General features: G+C 39.3%; 1 protein-coding gene across 2 annotated transcripts in view; it reads right to left on the bottom strand.

Moving 5' to 3' along the window:
• Positions 1 to 19710, bottom strand: part of LOC145997389 (Ig-like and fibronectin type-III domain-containing protein 2) — a 430200-nt gene that overhangs the window by 188559 nt on the left and 221931 nt on the right. For both annotated transcript variants that reach the window (XM_083134380.1, XM_083134381.1), the window contains exon 3: positions 729 to 819. In XM_083134380.1, coding sequence (XP_082990506.1) covers positions 729 to 783 — 55 coding nt within the window. In that variant the 5' untranslated portion in view covers positions 784 to 819. The remainder of the gene's footprint in view (positions 1 to 728; positions 820 to 19710) is intronic.

Raw genomic sequence — 19710 nt, 5'->3', positions numbered from 1 at the left:
GTAACAAAAATGTAGAAATCTTAAGAATTCGGAATTTCAAAAAAATAAAGAAACTATTGTTGCAATTTTTTGATGAACCCTAACCTTGATGATCAGATTAGATTGCAGCAAAGCCGGCCCCCGTGGCGGAGTGGTTAACACGTCGCGCTACGACACCAGGGCTCTCGGGTTCGAATCCCGGCATGGGATGGGTGTTTGTGAGTGTCCATTCATCAATTTAAGCTTAACTCATTCTCATCTTCGCAAATTAGCCAAAAGTAGCACAAAGAGCGAAGTAAAATAAAGCAAATCAATCAATGGATTGGAGCAAAAGTTTTCAGACAAGGATAAGAGTTCAAAACAGAGCTCCAACGTGTTTGCTATGTGCTTTTAAATCATAGCATAATACCTACATATACGCCAAATTTCTTTACAGTTATCATGGTCTGGTAGTCAGGCCATGATAAATCAGTTATCTTTTTTCTACGCAGAAATTAACGATCCTCTATACAATTTACACGTCCCGCACTGCCATCTAGTAGAGGACGTCGGAACCTCGTTGCGACAGCACGTAACCATACCCAAATGGCACTTGATACTCTATTTCGGTCATGTACTCTCCCATATGATACCACTTACACATGGCGAAATCTCTTTCATAAATCACACGACGTGTAATGTGAAACAGTTATTGCACATACTTTAAGGCTATAAATAGATTTTAAATGTTAAAAATGTCAACAACTCACCTGTTCCTAACACCACGGTGACGATGAAGGATGAGTATGTAAAGTGCAGCCACATGTTGATGGCAGAAGACTTGGTCTTCGGATGCTGCGTCTGAAAAGAGGAATGGAGACGATATGAGCATCAATTGGCTTGTGCAGTGAGAAGCAAACTAGTAAATGTGCGAGGGAAATACAGCTAAAGGATACAAAATTTGTTAAAGAAAAACGGTTAAGTATTGTGTTTCAATGATATTTTTCTCTCAATTTCAGGGCCACAGTTTGAATATTTACTAAAATAAAACATAACATTCGCAAATAATAATAATATGCAACAAAGCCTGGTATTTCTGACGTCAGAGGGGGTAGAAAACCTAGGAAAGGGATTCATCGCGAAACGGATTAAGGAAGAACCACCAAAGAAAATTCGCGAAACGATTAAGCGCGAAACATAAATTCAGTACCGGAATAAACTGTAAAGAATCAATCCCGAAAGAGATTAAGCGCGAAATTACATTTCTATACCGGAAAAAGCGCGAGCGACAGAAATTAAGCGCAAGAACAAAATTCAGTACGGAATACACGCGAAAGAAACAACAAATGTGACAAAGATTAATCACGAAGCTAAAATTATAGACCGGACTAAACACTGGAAGACAATTACGCCAGAGATTAAGCTGGAAAAAATCCCTATAGGAATAAACGTTGGGGGAACAATTGTGACAGAGAATAAGTGTGAAAAATTCCCTATAGGAATAAACGTTGGAGGAACAATTGCGACAGAGGTTAAGTGTGAAAATTTCCCTATAGGAATAAACGTTGGAGGAACAATTGCGACAGAGATTAATTGTTAAAGGTACCCATAGGAATAAACGTTGGAGAAACAATTGCGACAGAGATTAAGTGTAAAAAATTCCCTATAGGAATAAACGTTGGAGGAATAATTGCGTCAGAGAGTAAGTCTAAAAAATTCCCTACTGGAATAAACGTTGGAGTAACAATTGCGACAGAGATTAAGTGTGAAAAATTCCCTATAGGAATAAACGTTGGAGGAACAATTGCGACAGAGAGTAAGTCTAAAAATTTCCCTACTGGAATAAACGGAGGAACAATTGCGACAGAGATTAAGTGTGAAAAATTCCCTATAGGAATAAACGTTGGAGGAACAACTGCAACAGAGATTAAGTGTGAAAAATTCCCTAGAGGAATAAACGAACGAGGAGCTTAATTGCGACAGATATTAAGTGTGAAAAATTCCCTATAGGAATAAACGTTGGAGGAACAATTGCGACAGACATTAAGTGTGAAAAATTCCATATATGAATAAACGTTTAAGGAACAATTGTAAGAAAGATTAAGTGAGAAACTAAAATTGGTAACTGGAATAAACACGAACGGAACAATCGCGACAGGGATAAAACGCGAAACTAAACTTCTGTAGCGGAATAAATGGAAAATAAAACGTCGAAAGTGATTTACCGCGAAAATTTCACTTACGCGCTTGTCTACCTAGTCCTGCTGCAGATAAAATGTCAGACTACTTTTTTTGGGCGCCAAAATACAATTTTAGCATATTTCTCCCTTGTGGACGTACACAGTAAGGCTAATATTGTGATGTTGCATGACGTATAACATGATCTAAGGACCCTTTCAAGAATGTTTGCGAATATCGTGATTGTGGCTAAGGAATTCGCGCAAAAGAAACTTTCCAAGGTCAAATGACATTCCTTATTGGCAGCCACGTGCTGTGGGTGACTGGCTTGATTGATCTTCCGTCGCTAGGTTGACGTCGATCCGAGGGAAGGAGCCGTGCGTGTTAGAGTAGTTTTGAGGTGGGTAGAATGAGATTAGGGGACTCCCCCTTCGCCTCATTAGTTTAATGTCAGCTGAGAATAGCAGGGGTCACTCGCATGCAACGTCTAGAAGAGGGCGGGGAGTCTGCGGACGATTAAGTACAACAGAGTAAGTTCAGGCGGTAGCTACTCGCAGGGTTGCCAGCTGATGGTATTCTTAGGGAAAGATATTTAAGGAAGAAGAGAAAAAGAGAAGGAAATTTTGGAATCGTTCACGTCCTACCTGCGATGAGAATGAAGAGGAAGACATGAAAGGAAGAGAAAGAAAAGGAGGAAATGAAGTGGAAGTGAGAGACGCAGAGAAGGAAGAGGAGAAAGAAGGAATTGAAGGGGAAGTGAGATGTAGAGAATGAAGAAGTGGAACAAAGAAACAACAAAGAAAAGTAGAAATGAGGAAATTCTGGGGAAGTGAAAGACGAAGTGGAGGAAGAGAAAAATAAACAAACAAAGAAACTGAGAAAATTAAGGAGGATTTAGATACGCAGAGGAGAAAGAAGAGGAGAGAAGAGAGAGAATCAATAACAAAACGAAATAGAGGGAAATGAAAATGAGACAAAGAAGAGAGAGAGAGAAATAAATGAAAGTAGACATGATAAAGCTAGAGGAACAGAACGGGAGATAAGTAGAAGAAAGCGATAAGGAGAAAGAAAAAGCAGAGAGAATGAAAAACAAAGGAAAGAAGCAGGGGAATAATAATATAATAAAAAGGAAAGAGAAGACAAGACAGAGAAAAAGAGATGACTTCCTCATAAGTACCTAAATGTCATCTTCTCTTCCACATAGTACACCTTGAATTGCATTCTTGCAGACTAACAAAACTATGGCGCGTAGACTTCCAGCCATTATGGGCCGTGCTATGTCCTGTCCATGCGTCTTCGTAATTATCCTCCCGTGCACTTCACCTCATCTCCTTTCATTCCCATCTTCGCAATTAGCCAACCAAACGTAGCTGAAAAGCGAAGTAAAACAAACGTTTGACTAATCGGGACGACGAGAATGAGGGATGATATGAAATTGATGAACTGACACTCGCATAGAACATCCATGCCCTCGCCGGGATTCGAACCTGGGATCCTTGTCGTCGTAGCGCACCATGCTAACCACTCCGCTACTTATCGTGGCTTATTTTCTGTCTGTTTAGTCTAATCGCGGCGATGAGTGATGATTGATGAGACAGACACCGATGCAGAGGCTCCAGCCACCTGTCAACTCGCTCGGTCACTAATGTGGCATTCTCTTAAACACTAACGAAAGTATCGCTTTCGAGAATCACGATACGTAATCTTCCCTTGCACATAATCAAATAAAGTACGATTTCAGTCCGGCGGAAACACTGTTTGGTATCAAGCCGCACATGGCTCTTCCTTCCTCTATGAAATTAACAAAACTGAGAGACGATTAAGAATTCAAATTCTTTCTCTTCTCTCTTGGATCTTCTTTTCTCCCCCCCCCATTCCATGATTCTCATTTTCCCTCAAAACAAAGCAAATTATGTCAGTCGCTAACTTTCCTCATTTGCACAACGGGAAGGATGTGGAAGGGAGAAAAAAAATCTTGGAGTAAGCAAACTTGGAGGCGGTTGGAGAAGAGCCTGCAAGGGTTGCCAGTGGGTGGAAAATTATGTGAACTTGTTAATTTTTTAAAAATGTTGTTTAAGGACAGCTTCTAGAGCAATGTTTTCACTGCAACGTCTATCTTAGTTTGTTTTAAATCCAATTTACGCACAGACGGGCTAATTGGGATTGGACCTACAGTTTTGTTATATATTAGTGGAAGTTAAGTTATGAAGCCATGGGCTGAAACAGCCATAAATTTCAAATGATATATATATTGTTGTTATAGTTACTTGTTGTTGATTTTTTATACATGTGTTATTGAAGTTAATATAAAAATGTTCGAACCAAAGTGTTTCATTGAATAAGTTCTTCGAATCAATACACGATAAGTTTAAAGTGGGATCTGAACCACTGTGTGCCTCCACAGACCCGGCACGGCGAGGGCGTTAGCATTACGCTTTCAAGAAGGCCCACTGCAACATCGTCTGGCTTGCAATATTCTGTGGTTCGAATCCTGAATGATGTAATGAATATTTTCAATATTCTAGCCATACGCCAGAACTTCTTGCATCTTAGTAGGCCAGAGTCGTTTCATTATCTACACAGGCTCATCTTTTTGCATCCGTGGCTGCATGAATAAGGATCTTCTTCTTTTATGGCATTACCTAACGTCATCATTTCACAGTGTCATGAATTATCGAGGTTTAGATATCATATGTTGACCAAACAGATCGATGATTGGTTTACAGATTATTAGATTCGATTATAGTATATCTTTTAACATAATTTTCGCATTTATCTCTAACAATTTACAATATGTACACATTGATTGTTTTGGAAAGTTTGGAAACCAGATCAACCAAGGTACAGTCACGGATAGTTCTGGGTTGTAACGAATCCATTGAACATCAATGGTGTAGTTACAAGCCACCAGTGCCCGTGACTGTACATATAAATCAAAGTTAGTGTAATCTTAAATACCAGTGTATACGGTTTTTTTATTTTATTGTAAATTGTAAAACAAAAATTAAATAAATTAGTACATAATAAACGGGGGAACCGAAATTCTGAGGAAATGACGTCCTGGTTTATTGCTTAAAGGCACCAGGACATAAGCGTATACCCTCTTAATGTATGCGGGTGGAGGGGGCTTCTTTAGAGGGTTCCCCCCCATTTACTTTTTCTAATTTTTAGTACCATGGAGTCACATTGAAGGTATTGAGGTAGTTCTCCGCACATTCTCGACCTCGGCCAAGCTGGAGGTAATGTGATCAGCATCATACTCTGGCCAATCCACCCCTCGCCCAAGTATGCCACAGAGCTTACTTGGAAAAATTCCAATCTGACCTCACCCATCCAACCCAGATCTCCCCTGTGGCAGTCAGACATCTTGTAGGCAAGGGCATCGCGGCTCTCATTTATACACAGAGTGTTCCAAAAGTCCGGTCTTATAGGAAAAAGCGAAGGAACGGAATCGAACATAAGTAGAATGTATTTGCTGCAATGTAAATATCCATCAGAAAGGGGCAGCAGATGTGTCATCCACAGCAAAACAATACTGCATAACATTAGCTAATTATGAATATTTTTCGCCAAACGTCCCATTCTGTTGGTTTACACCTGTAGTAAAGATTTTTAGACACCCTGTATTTAAGATGTCGCCGTCAAGCACGGACAAACTTTAAGAGCGAGTAAAGGACACAGTCGAACATTTCTTAGCAACGTTTCATCATTGATGCCTCGATTCTATGCTACTGTAGATGGTTAGGGATGCGGGTGCAGAACGTTTGGTTCCTGGTGTACTTCACATCCGGTTTCCTCCGACTTGCAGAAGAGAATTCCACAGAAAACGGAGGTTGCAAAGTACAGCGGAACTGGCTACTATATAAGCCCTGTTCTCCTTTTTAGTTACAAATATCTAAGTTCATCATTGAGAGTAACAGCCAGCGCCACTGACGGGAAGCAGGGGTAAGTGTTGTTGCACCACTCGGCCACCTACCTCTCCCCTCCTATTCTCTTTTTAATGTTAGTAAAGAGTTAAAGTGATTGTATGATGTAGTTTCCTTTACTGCCACTAGATGACAGCGTTAGTAAATTCTTCAATTCTCCTGCAAGTTGTGAAAGTCATAAGGCATCTTATACGGTTTGTAGTACACTTCTTTGTAAAAAAAAAAATAGTTATCCTCGAACACGTAAATATGTGTTTATTAGAATGAATAAATTCCGATTTACAGACGCATTACCGGTAATTCCCACAATCATTTAGAAGTGAGTTTTCAGTTAGGGTGTAGAAATTCCATTACCATAAGACAAATGTGGCACATCGAATGGATGTTCTTTTTGGAAGGAAGTTATTTGCTTGAGTCATCTCGGTGATTCTTTGCAGCTTCCTAAAAATCTAACTATGAAGGTATCATTAGAAGCAGGTAACTAGAGTTTAAGTGATCTGTCTTCTTATTATTACCCAAGTGCTCTAATTGCCATGGTTGGCTAGGATATTTAAGCTACGAACCGCTCCCTCTCAGAAAATGAAATGTAATCCTGTATGTATGCAACAACGCTGCTCGTATGCAACCACGCTTTTTGTCGGAAACCATAATAGAAATGTTGGCAGGGTGCGGAGACAGATTCATCTCGTATACCACCAACAGCTAGTGACGTTATGGTGAAGTCGAGGAGTTATACTCTATCCCAGGAATCTCTGGAGCAAGGTCGCGCATAAGTAGAGAAGGGAAGAAAGAGAATGGGCGGGGCGAAACAGTATACGATGCTGGAAAAGCCGGTAGCGACAGTCGCTTTTACGCCTCCACGCAATCCCGTTCCCTGACATGTGTTCAATAATCGAGCCCTCTCGAGTCTCTACTTGCGCAGAGACTTGCTTTCGCTCGCTCGCTCCATAGATTCCCGGGACAGAGTATAGCTCAAATTTCAATGTACAAATTCCGCTAATTCATCTATTGAAATTAACGCTGGACAATTGGCCTTGCATTGCGTTCAATGTCGTTTGTATAAAATTGAGACTTGAAACTCTGATTGAATAATTACACAGAGACGAACCAATCTAAAATTACAATTACGTTATGTGAAACGATCGCAACAGTTCGAAACTGTCTCGTGTGCAATGAGATAGCAGGGAAGCGCCAAAGATGCATTTTTAATTCAAACTAGTAAAAAGAAAATTATCGTGAGGAACAGATAAATACATTGCAGCTGGCAACCCTACTCCTCCGGCGCATAATTTCAATCACGTAGTTAAAATTTCAGAAAGGAAAAGCAAAGTTGGGAGAAAAGGTAGGAGGTGAAACTCAATTTCCACCTCGTTTCCCTAAGTGCAGGATGAGCGAAAGGAGTGAAGGAATGCGGAGATAAACGCCACGAGGTAAGATGAGGAAGTTAAAAATGAGGCATTCCAGAATTCACCGGTGTCAGGAAGAGTAACAAGGATCGATGACGGGAACAAAGTAGGCGTTGAAATATTAACGCGAGAAGTGTGCATGTGAAATTTGGAAGATGGTCTGTTCTCAGCAAATGAGATTTGGGATGAAGGTAATAGAAATATTGTATTGACGGTATGACAATAAAAATAATACATTGTCATAACAACATATGAAAATAGTTAGGCTAAGTCCAAAGTTCCACATTTGTGCAATATTAATAATAATTTAGTCATATGATTACTCAAAATTTATTCATATAATGCAATTAAATGTCTGAAATTATTATTTAAACTAATTTTATTAAATATGATGTTTAAAAAAGCCAATTTGTATATAATGACAAAATTATCAAATTGTGCAATATGTTGAATTCATATTCATAACAGTTATTTTTGACTGACAAAATGAAAAACAAATATTTTAAATCATATGTGTTCTTTCAGACAAGAAAGATATGATACATTCAAATTTATAATTAAATTTATTGAAATTATGTACATTTGCATTGGCATCAAGGTTTATATACAAAGGTCAACTCTTTAAAATTGTTCAATGTATAATATGATGTCATACTTGGTATTTTGTATCAACATTCAAAAAATGGTAATTGTAATCATTAGATAAGTATATTGTGATATACATAGTAAAATAGCTGTAACAGAGCAAATATGTACATTTACTACACAAACATTCAAGCTGTTAAGCACTTATGGACAAAAATATAAAACAAAAACAATTGAAGATAACTCATACTAAAAAATCTGGCTTGAACTAGTTGCTCTAATACTAGTTGTCTGTGACTTTAAAAAAAGATCTCTGGAGGGAAAAAAGATAAGCACAGATTGAGCAATATGGAATGGTGATATATTTGTACAATAATTGTTGCTTTTAAAGCATTAAACTGGGCAATGTTATAATAACTTGGATGTTTAAGTTATATAGAAGCCTTTTATGACTCGAATGAACTTTGAATATGATATAATCATATAAAGATTCGAAAGTTGTGGAATTACACTGATATGCATAATAGATGCCATGTTGAATTGGAAGCAGTGAATAGGTATCTGTTTTCATCTTCCTTAACGGGCAGGCTTGTAAAAGTTACAGTTTCTCCAATGACTGCTTTGAGGAAGGTCGCATAGAGTGACACTTATATGTTCTACGTTTGGAGGTGATTTGCTCAGATGATGAATTTCGAAAACTGAATCTCAGAATTGTAGATACAAAGACTGACTTTATCCTGGAAGGAGATAACAAAGATATATTTTTTTTATGTATAGCATTGGTATCTTATAAATGTTCTTGTGAACACATGCATGATTTGATGCTATTGTGATTTTTGTTGTTTCTAGTTTTTTTTTATTTTTGTCAATATAATAGTTGTAAAGTTGTCTGTGTATGTAAATTTAAATTTCCTTTTCAATGTAGCACCGTAGCTGCCTATTGTGCTGATGCTGAGTTTGAGTTATACTGACAAAGTCGTTATAAAGGTATAGCTAATTATTGTACAGTAACATGAAATTGTGGGTTGTAATGATTCCAGTGTATGTCAGTGAGGTTGTTACACCACAAAAGTGTTAGTGACTGTACAAGTAATGGTAATTTCAATATTGAAGGAGGAAATGACGTGCGGAATTCATGTGAAGGAAGGATTCAAGAAGAAAGAATGTCTGTGCTAAAGGAATAATTTACGCAGAAGGCAATGGAATTCCAGTGTTGAAGGAAGAAAATCACATGTACAAGGTAAGGACATTTCAATGCTGAAGGAACAAATCACACGTGGAAGGCAAGGAATTTCAATGCTGAGGAAAGAAATCACGAAGGCAAGGAAAATTCAATGCCGAAGGAATAAATGACGTGGGGAAAGCAAGGACATTTTTATTCCGAAAGAACAAATCACGCAAAAAAGCAAGAAAATTTCAATGCTGAAGAAAGAAGACGTGTGTACGTGGAAGGCCAGTCAATTTCAATGTTGAAGCAAGATATCACGTGGAAATTTCAATGCTGAACGAAGAAAGGAAACTTCAATGACGAATGAACGAATACTGTGGAAGGAAAGGAAATTTCAGTACTGAAAAATTGCTTGGACTCTACTTGGTTTAATATATATATATATATATATATATATACACACACACACCAACGTATCACAGACTACTTCTATCACCGTCTCCATGGTAGTGTATTGACTATCGGTAGTCATAGCTATGTAGTCCCCGAACACAGGATGTGGACATTTGAATACTGAATAAGCTGGGGAGATGAAACTTAGTGAGTTGGCTGCAATAGGGTATATACACGAAGGATAGGTGGACTTGCTTCGTTTCTAACGGTTCGTCAGTGACTGGGTCTACACGTGTAAGGGGACAATTCATGGAAGTTTCTAAAAAAGAATCGAACCAGCAAATATCCTCCCGTGTCCAACCCCCATTCACAGATGCCATGGAAAAAAATGCGATGGGCGAAATAAAAGCTTCCACGGCACCACCCAACAAAAAAAAGAGGTCACCGATGAATACAGCCAACATGTCCATTGTTGGGTCAGCATTGCTGTGCTCCAATATGGGAATGGGGTTAACGAAAAACGGGATGAAGCAGCTTAAAGGAAGGGAACAAAAGAAGGGATTGGAGGGTGGGGGATGCGCCAGGCGGTGCCTGTCGCAGAGGATGGCGGGAGAAGGGATGGAAGGGGGTCTTCTAGATGCAGGTGATATCGGAATTGGAAGGGCGTGTAGCTGTGGTAGAACCCAATTGATGCTTTCGTATATTAGTTCAGGTTGCTTTTCTATTTAAGTATACCTTGACCATGATGAATCGTGAGGTGAATTCATGATATACGAGGGGTGTTCAAATGTAAAGGAGAATTGATTTACAACAACGTAATGGCATATTTCTCTCAGATGGCTCTACTCTGGTAGCCATGTCTGCTAGATTCACCTTCATCTTCGTTTCTTTTTTTCTTCCTATGCCTATCTTTCAGTCTTACTTCTTTATCTCTTTTCGCTTTCGGTTTATCTATATCATCACCCTTGTTATTTTTCTTCTTCTTCTTTTATCTTTCTCCCTCGTTTTTCTTTTCTGTGTTAATTTATATCTTTACTTTCATTCTTTCTTTCTTCCTATGCCTTTCTTCATTTTCTTTCTCTGTTGACCCATATCTTCACCCTTGTTCTTACTTCCCTCCATACCTTTCTAAGTTTTCTCCCTTATTTTTCTCTTTTTATCTATACATTCACCGTACTTTTCTTCCTATGCCTTTCTAGCACTTCCTTCTTTCATGTTTATCAGTCTTCTTTCTCTATTTCCTTCCCCTTCTTTCTTTGTTCTTCTCTCTCTTTTGCACACATGTCTATTTTCTACTTTTACTTGTCTACATGTGATTCTTGCTCTTCTGTAAATTACCCTGAAAGTGAAAGGTGGGCCACGACCCACCCATTCCTGACGCCGCTAGAGCACCTTTATAGTTATTTCAACGAAAACCTGCAATATACTGTTCTTCAATGTACCGTTCTACTGCTATGCGCTGCGTCACAAACAAAAACGCAATATACGTATAATGTAACCAACATTTACTGAAAATCGTACATCAAAACTACTTACAATAATTCATGTTGCAATATTCTACAAAGGTTTTCTACTTCAATCTTATGTTTTTACGCAATGGTGTCTGTCGGCTGAGGAATGTCCCTGCCATTACATAATGCAGGAGGAGGGAATTTCATCTTGGGAACATTAGATAGAGTTCCCTTACCTCTGCTACAAAAACAAACATCATGAAAGACGACTTTCCTATCGATATCTGGCACTTCTCCCAGTATCCACTTCCAGTGAGGATGCCAGAAGGGAAGAGGAAATTTGACATCCACCCCCCCCCCATAACAGTTGGACACTTTTTACTGCCCTTGTACTCCTTTGATTATCATAATTACATTAATATTTCAAATAATGAATTAAAAATATTTGAATATAAATCACACAAGATTTATTATCCGGAGGGTTCTTCGCGATTGGTGCTAACATGATTGCTTTGTACTGAAAGGTTCGGCACCCTATTTCAGATCCTATTTTATCCTGTACGGCAAGTCTAGTCCAGATAGTTTCCAAAAGATAGTGTTTCAAAAGGTAAAAGGTAAACTAGACAGTGAAAAATGTACAAATTAAGTTTCCGTGTTAACGAAGAACCATTGTCGCTAGAATTCAGACAACAATGGGAATCTTTTTGTTCGTCAAACACTACTCAGAAAACAATGCAAGTGATTGCCAATCAGAATTGGAAAATGCACATTGAGACAGGCCAACTTTGACTTGAACTTCTCATTATTTTTTACCTGTTAACATACTACCTTTTATCCAAATTTCGACCAACTTCCTGAAGAACATTACCAGTGAGAAAATATGCTTTGTCTAAGCTGTGCAAGACGGAATAGAACAACGTAACAATAAAAATAATTCGCATAAATAAAGGGTACTAACGTTTCTAAATCCGCTATAAAATATGTATTAGGAATATTCTAAGCTGAATTGTTCAAGTAAATTGTTTCTTCAGTAATCACATTATTTACATTATACCCTCTCATGCGGAACAATCATATACATTTAACCATACCAATGTTCAGAAACCACAATGCACTGGAACCACGATATTCTGCCCCATAATGTAGAAAGTATTGAAAGCTCCATCCCTCTATCCTGAGGTTCGATACTCCACCCAACGTGCGTGCCTGGCAAGGCTGCAGCCCTGCCAGGATAAAATGAATGTTTCCGGATATTGCAGTCATCCTCCACCCTGTGCATAATATGGCCTTAGGGTTGAGAGAAGCTTCCCCGCTAACCCTGACTCTCCCCCTAGGGGTTAGCTTTCTCTCCTCAATTCCTTAAAGCCTCCCGCCCCTCCGGCACCAGACCCAACGGGAAAACCCATTTCGATTCGGCGTTATTTCGTGCTACACGAAACAGGTGTGTCCGGCGGTTTTAAGTATGGATTGAATTAAACCGGATCGTTTGCATCTGTGCCGGGACGTTTTGGGGATGTTACATTCTCTCCCCTCCTGTAACTTTTGTGTTGTTCGCTTTACGGTTATAATCTCGCAGGATACACAGGCTAGCGTTTTCTTTCTCTTTTTTTCGAAATTGCCCCTTTTCCACATTCAGTGGAGTTTTGTTTCCTCACTTTTCTCAGCGCATCTTCCCTCCTTTTCGCTACTTTACATTTTCTCCTACCTCGTTATGCTTTCTTTTGTAAAGGCAGAGCGTGGTTATGTCCTGGTTTTTTCTAGCCGATTTTTATAGTCACTTTTCTGCGCTCGTCTTAGGAGGAAATGTTTACGATGATCCTCGGGTTGAAAATTCTTTTTGTTCTCTGTTTATACCTCAACTGCTTTCTGCAACCCCTCCTTGAGTTCTCTTCATCGTTTCTCTCTTCTCTCGCTATGTCAATTTTTGTCTTTATCTTCACTACCTTGTTTTAATTCCCCATACGTTAATTGGTTTCCATTTTGTCTTTATTGTTGCAAAGTTTTCCAATTTAGTTTGATTCATTCTGATGTTCTTTACTGTCCTCAGTAGAACAAGGCACGTGCACATTTTTAAAATGTTCCTGTTTGTGTTTACCACTCTTCTTCATGCTACACCTCCTTGTTTCTCTGTTTGGGCTCGGAAGTTGAGGAAAAATCCTTTTTTTCCTAGTGTCGGAAGACGAGGCCCAACATAATATATGTTCATTTTGGGTCATTGTAGGCCAGAAAAAGGTGGGTTTTATTTGTCCTTGTTTTGCTTTTTTCGGATTTTTTTGACTTATTGGTCCTTTTTTAGCCTTTTTAGATCTTAACGGCTTCTTTTTGCAACTTTACCTCCTTTCGACTACGTTTTTACTGCCCATTTTCAATTCGAATCATCATCAGTTCATCACCTCTTAAACGTCCTTTCTGTAGTAAAGAAATAATGTTTGAGCCATCTCTGAAACTAAAGAAAAACATTTTTGGACGACTGAAGCAGGTACGGTGCAAGGTCCTTTAACCGTAACTTGTCTGGAAGGTCGCGCTGCAAGTGGCAACTTTCTCTTGTTTTGAAGCTTTCAGCACGGTGTGTACGACCAGACAGCACGTGCCGCGCAGAGGGAGGGGGTGGGGAGGTTAAAACTGAAGTTATTAATTAATTTGGATCACATTTATAAGCCTTTTTTTTCAGTTTTTAGGTCCTTTTTTATATTTTTAGGTCTTTTTATAGGTCTGAGCCCTAATGTTCGAATATTACCTATAGTTTCTACTTATTTATTACTTTCAGTCATTATTGCCCGCCCAATGACACTTCTTTATTTATTTATGGATTTTGGGGTGTGAGGGTTGACCCTTTCCAAAGACACTCAAATGTCATCAGCCCTTGAACGTAGCACATCATGAACTGCATTCCGCAGACTAGCGAGGTTCTGGCGTCTCGACTCGCATCCAGTAACTATAATGCACTCTATGTCTCGTGTATTGTGTCGTCTCTATATGTTCGTGACTGTCCCCTTCATCCATATCATCACCATGCATCCTCATCTTCCGGATTAGCCACAAAAACTATGTCAAATCAGAATCAAATTCATTTATAATTTTGCACTTTCCATCCGCTCAAAGGCGACCATTTTCCATGTGACTTCCTCCGTACTCTTTTACAACCGAGCCAGCACATGCTTAAAAAATGGCACACACTTTCTGATCAATTTCCTCGAAATTTCTATCTCATATTCAATTCTCTTTCCCAACGTCAGTCCTCACATATTTATTATCTTCCTTCGGGATGTTAACCTTCCTAGAACAGACAAAGGGCCAACGGACGAAACTGACGAACTTTGTGAAAGTGTAGCGACAAGTAAAAAAGACGATTCAGGTAAACTAAAAAAAGAGATTCACTTGCTAAATCCGTTCTTGCAATCACTGGTGTACCCAGGATTTTTTTTCGGGAGAGGCTGGAATTGTACAGGATGTTTCTTGGGGGGGGGGGGTGGCATACAGATATATTTCGTAATTTTGGAAATTTCCACTCTCAAAAATGGCAATGGTGGGTCATTTTAAGAGACGTATGCATTTAACCATCTGGTTTTCCCCTACTTCTTCGCTGCATTTATTTGAAAATGTTGATTTTAACAAAATTTCGGAGCGGGCTGTAGCCCCATCAGCCCCTTCTGCGTACGCCAGTGCTTGCAATAACAAATGACTGCCCCTGTGTAGTGGAAAGCAAGAGAAAGAATGGACGGAATCTCTTTTAGAGTGGAATAAAACTAAACGATTGAAAAGCATAGTGTTGAGTTGGTTTCGCGTCGTTGAAGAAGAGTCAGTATGTCCAAAAGAGCTTCTTCTTGTTAGATAACTAATAAATCCTGAAAAAAAAAGATGGCCACTTTGACATCCACTGCACCTATCGGGGGCGGAGAGAGCAACGTCATGGTCTTTTTATTCTGGTGATGTCCACATATTTGATGTTCAGTTATTTCATAGTTAACACCCATTCTAGATATTCCTCCCTTATTATCGATTTTCCATCCCTAATGCGAAAGAGGGGCCTCCCCCATGGCGCAGTGGTAGCGTCATTGCCTTGTAATCGAGGGGTCCCGGGTTCGATACCCGGTGGAGGCACAAGTGGTTCGGATCCCACTTTAAACTTTAGGTCCTGTCCCGATTAGCCTTAGTGTGCATAAAGTGGACTTAAAACACCAACTCAAACCAACCTAATGCGAAAGACTCGGGTTCGATCCTGGCGGGGAGAACAGAGATTTTTTCCACCTGTTCAAGCGGCTCATTTATGGCGAGGTTCAAAGCACATGGAAGGAATGCTCTCTAAATCGCGCTAAATGCTACACTATAGTTGATAAATGCTTAATTTTATTTTCCTATTTATCCAATTTGCACCATCTCGAAAAACAGCAATAAACCGCATTATCCGAAAGATATAAATAAAGTAGATCTTCTCCAAAAAGAGCGATAAAATACAACTTCTCCAAAAGCAACGATAAAATACACCTTCTCCAAAAACAGCGATGAAATACACCTTCTCCAAAAACAGCGATAAAATCCACCTTCTCCAAAAACAGCGATAAAATCCACCTTCTCCATAAACAGCAATAAAGTACACCTTCTCCAAAAACAGCGATAAAGTACACCTTCTCCAAAAACAGCGATAAAATCCACCTTCTCCAAAAACAGCAATAAAATGTACCGTCTGAAAACACAGCAATAAAATACACAGTCTGAAAACACAGCAATAAACTGTACCGTCTAAAAGACAGCAACCGTCCAATAAAACTGAAGTACTACTCCTTCTAAAAAAAAAAATACACCTTCTCCAAAAAAAAAAAAGCAATAAACCGCACTTTCTCCAAAAACAGCCTCACCTTCTCCAACTTCAGCAATAAACTGCACCTTCATGAAAATCGTTCTGAATTGAACTCTATCTTATTCCCCACAAGCCGACCCGTCAACCCAACCCTCTCTCTTTGACGTCCGCGCGAATGTTTGCACTGTATCGCGACACTGTAAATCTCCCCGTCCGTTTGCAGTGCGCTTGACACGTGCGAGCGCCTCTTCCGGATCATGTTTGAACTGCATGCGGCGTTGTACGCGGACGATCCAACACTCTATCCCACTTAATGTGTAATGACGGGTTATGCGTCAAGTTGAATTCTCCCAAACGCGGTGTACAAAATAGACGAATAGCTTTTGGCGAAGCAGGTGTACTTGTATACATACAGTACTCTGGGGGACGCTTAGCATAGGAGGCCGGAATGGTACTCTCGGCGGTATTTGAATAAAACGAGGAGGGGAAGTGATAAAATTATGCGTCGAGGGTCCCACTGGTGTGCGTGGAGTGCGTGTTGGGATGCCTGAGCACTTGAGCAATTAACTTGCAAAATGGGGATTGGCGGATTATATCCTTTGTGTTTTGTACAGACTTTTGTATATTCTAGATAGTCCTTTGTTTTTTTTTAAATTTTATGTTAATTTTCTGCCCCTCTGGCTTAATCATGACATTGAGGACGAAAAATGAATTTCTTAAAGAAATGAAATAAATGCCTCAACTAGGATTCGAACTTAAAAATCCTGTTTTGTAGCTGAAAATTCCTGCTTTCGACATAATCTTGGCTTACTGGATAGCTTGCTTGTAGATATTTATTGGTTCGAATCCTGCTTGTAGATATTTATTGGTTCGAATCCTGCTTGTAGATATTTATTGGTTCGAATCCTGCTTGTAGATATTTATTGGTTCGAATCCTGCTTGTAGATTTATTGGTTCGAATCCTGTTGGAGACTCCTTGATCGAAAAAGATTTTAGGTAGTTTTATGTGGAATGAAATTACGGACAGACAGAAATAATGAAAGAGAGGGAGAGAGAGCATGAATTATTGATTGATGAAGTTTACTCCCCTTTTCTGCCACTTTGGCCAATAGCGACGATGATGAGTGATGAATTTATGAGCAACACGCATGAAGAACACCATGACCAGGTGGTTCTGACTCAAACCCGGAAACCCTGTGCTAACCACACCGCTAGGATGGTCTGCAAGAGGGGAAAGATGAGAAAGATAAATGAAAGACGAAGGAGCGAGAGATTAAGGAGAGAGAGGTTTTCTTTCTATCTTCTCCTTTATCCTCGCTGAGAAGTAACGGACAATGAAAGGACAGAAGAGGCAGAATTGAAAGGAGTTTGATAGGAAAGAGTGCACTGACCAAGAAAGATAAGTAGGCTCTCACTCGCTCACTGTTTCGATTTGTCTCTGCAAAAGAGGTACACTTTGGATTCTTTGCCGATGGACACCCTATTTATATACAGGGTGTTTTGTAAATCACTCCCTATTTTCAAATTATAAGTTTTTATTTGCTATCCATTCTGTTCCAACTAGTGTTGCTACACAAGCCACTCCTTCAGGTTTTGTCTGGCACTATTCAAAGCTCCGAATAATGCAACATTCTCGACACATTTTCATAATCAAACAGGTGCAACACTTGTAAAAAATGAGGCACAGCACCATACTGTTATCTTCGGAGGTCCCTGTGCTTTCTCAACACACATATGAAGATGCTCAACCATCCAAATATTGATAACAAAACCCTCAACGTGAAATACGTCAACATACTATTGTCAAACAGTTTAGGCCATTCAACATGCCATGACAAAGTTTTCTGCAAATTCCATTCCCCTGTCACTTTCGGCAGGAAGAAATTGCTGGATGAAATGTGGCTTCTATGGTTTAAAAGAGGTATCTTTCACGAGAATTGCTGCAACTGCATAACGTGAGAGGCCACTTTCATGACAGCCTCGACACACTGTTTCTATGGATCGCTCTTGAACAAATTGTTAAGGATGACAACATTGTGGGCTTTAGTCAGGTCAAACAAAACCTGAATGAATGGAGTGTATAACAACACTAATTGCAACAGAATCGGATAGCGAATAAAGAAGTTACAATCACTTAAAAAATAGGGAGTGGTTTATCAGACACTCTGTATAGAGTGGATTTAAACATGGGACCTAACAAAGGGGATCAACAAAATGACACTATGTACACCCAACGGCAAAAGAAACAGTAGGCGCATTGTACACCACCATTTTCATTCGGTCTGTATTACACAATGTTATGACAATGAATCGAAATAAAGACGTCAAAAAGCAGAGAACAATGCATGCTTCGAACCAACATAGTTTCATTCCTTATAACAACACAGGATGTAGGTAGAATAAAAAGTAATGAAATAGCGGTGGACAATTTGCTTACCATTATCTTTGCCGTTGACTGTACCAAAACTACAAGCATGGCTTACTTGAACTCCCATCAGCTCACGACCACTTTCCACCTGATGTTATTCTTCACCATCAAAAGCCGGACTCTGTGGCCGAATAGGTGTAAACAAAATGGTCCGATTTCACACTGGCTAAATGAATGCATACGGACACGTAAAACATGGAAATATCTATGTGTGTTATTAGGAAAAATTTGTCGCATCCATCCCAATGCGTTTACTGTGCATAACATAATGTTACCTACGTTTTCGTATTTTCCATGTACTAAATTGCGTAGTGTACAATGGTTGTTTGGACATTATATATTGTTTGTCTGCATATATAAAGGTATAGATTTTCATGATCAATTTTTAATATATGTTAAACAGGAATATCATAAAGTGTCTCAAGATAAAAGAAAAAAAATATTCGCACATTTTTTAAAGGTGCTGATGGAATGTTAAAAGAACTATTGTTATCCAAAATCTGTAAAATTACTGTATGAAAGAAAAATTGTAAATAAATAAATTAAAAAAAAGTTGTTAGCACATCGCGCTGCTACGCCAAGGGTCCCGGGTTCGAATCCCGATGGGCTTGGTTGTTTGTGAATGTCCATTCATCAATTTCATTTCATCACTCATCTCCATCTTCGCAAATTACCCAAGAGGCACAAAACGCGAAGTAAAATAAACTAAATCAATCAATCTTCACCATCCAAGCCCATATGTTATTCTTCGTTGACACCTAAATATATGCACTGGAAGAAATGGCCCCAATGTGATATCGCATTATCAAAGGCATTCTAAGTAAAAAAAAAATACTTACGTTCTGATTTAACAGCTTGTTTTAATAGTTTGCATAATATATAATGAGCAATTACACATATATTGAACCTAAACGTGTAAAACTAGATGAAAAACATTTGAGAATATGCACTGGTTTATATGGACGGCTCTGACTGACAGACGAACGCAGGTATCCTGCTAATTCTTGCTATATTAACATAGCACTGTCGGTTCTAGCAGTACACAAAATATCACCTGGGTATCTTAAGTACTTTGAGAGATATCAATGAGACTATCAAAATCGCGCTGCCAGTTTCTAGCTATTCACAGAGACGGTTGATTTTGGCACACCCTGTTTTTCCCGCGCAAACGTTATCGTTCAGCCCGGCCGAAACCCGAGCGGAGAATTCCCGGTGCAGTTTAAACAAAGGGCCGTGTCTCGGGGGACCCGGATTGAAATAAAACCCGGAGCAAACCGGAAGCGGGTTTCGCCGCCATACGTCATTGAAACAAACCACCTGTTTGGCCTCTCTCGTCTAGAAGACCGCACGTTTCCAGAGGACCGTGTACTCCCAGGCGGTCTGCGGTTTGGCTGTCTCTTGCTGGCTTTCCGGGCGGAT

The sequence above is a fragment of the Lepisma saccharinum genome, chromosome 13 (assembly GCF_977018435.1).
Source record: "Lepisma saccharinum chromosome 13, izLepSacc3.1, whole genome shotgun sequence".
In the NCBI taxonomy this organism is placed as follows: domain Eukaryota; kingdom Metazoa; phylum Arthropoda; class Insecta; order Zygentoma; family Lepismatidae; genus Lepisma; species Lepisma saccharinum.
This window is presented reverse-complemented; position numbering and strand designations above follow the sequence as displayed.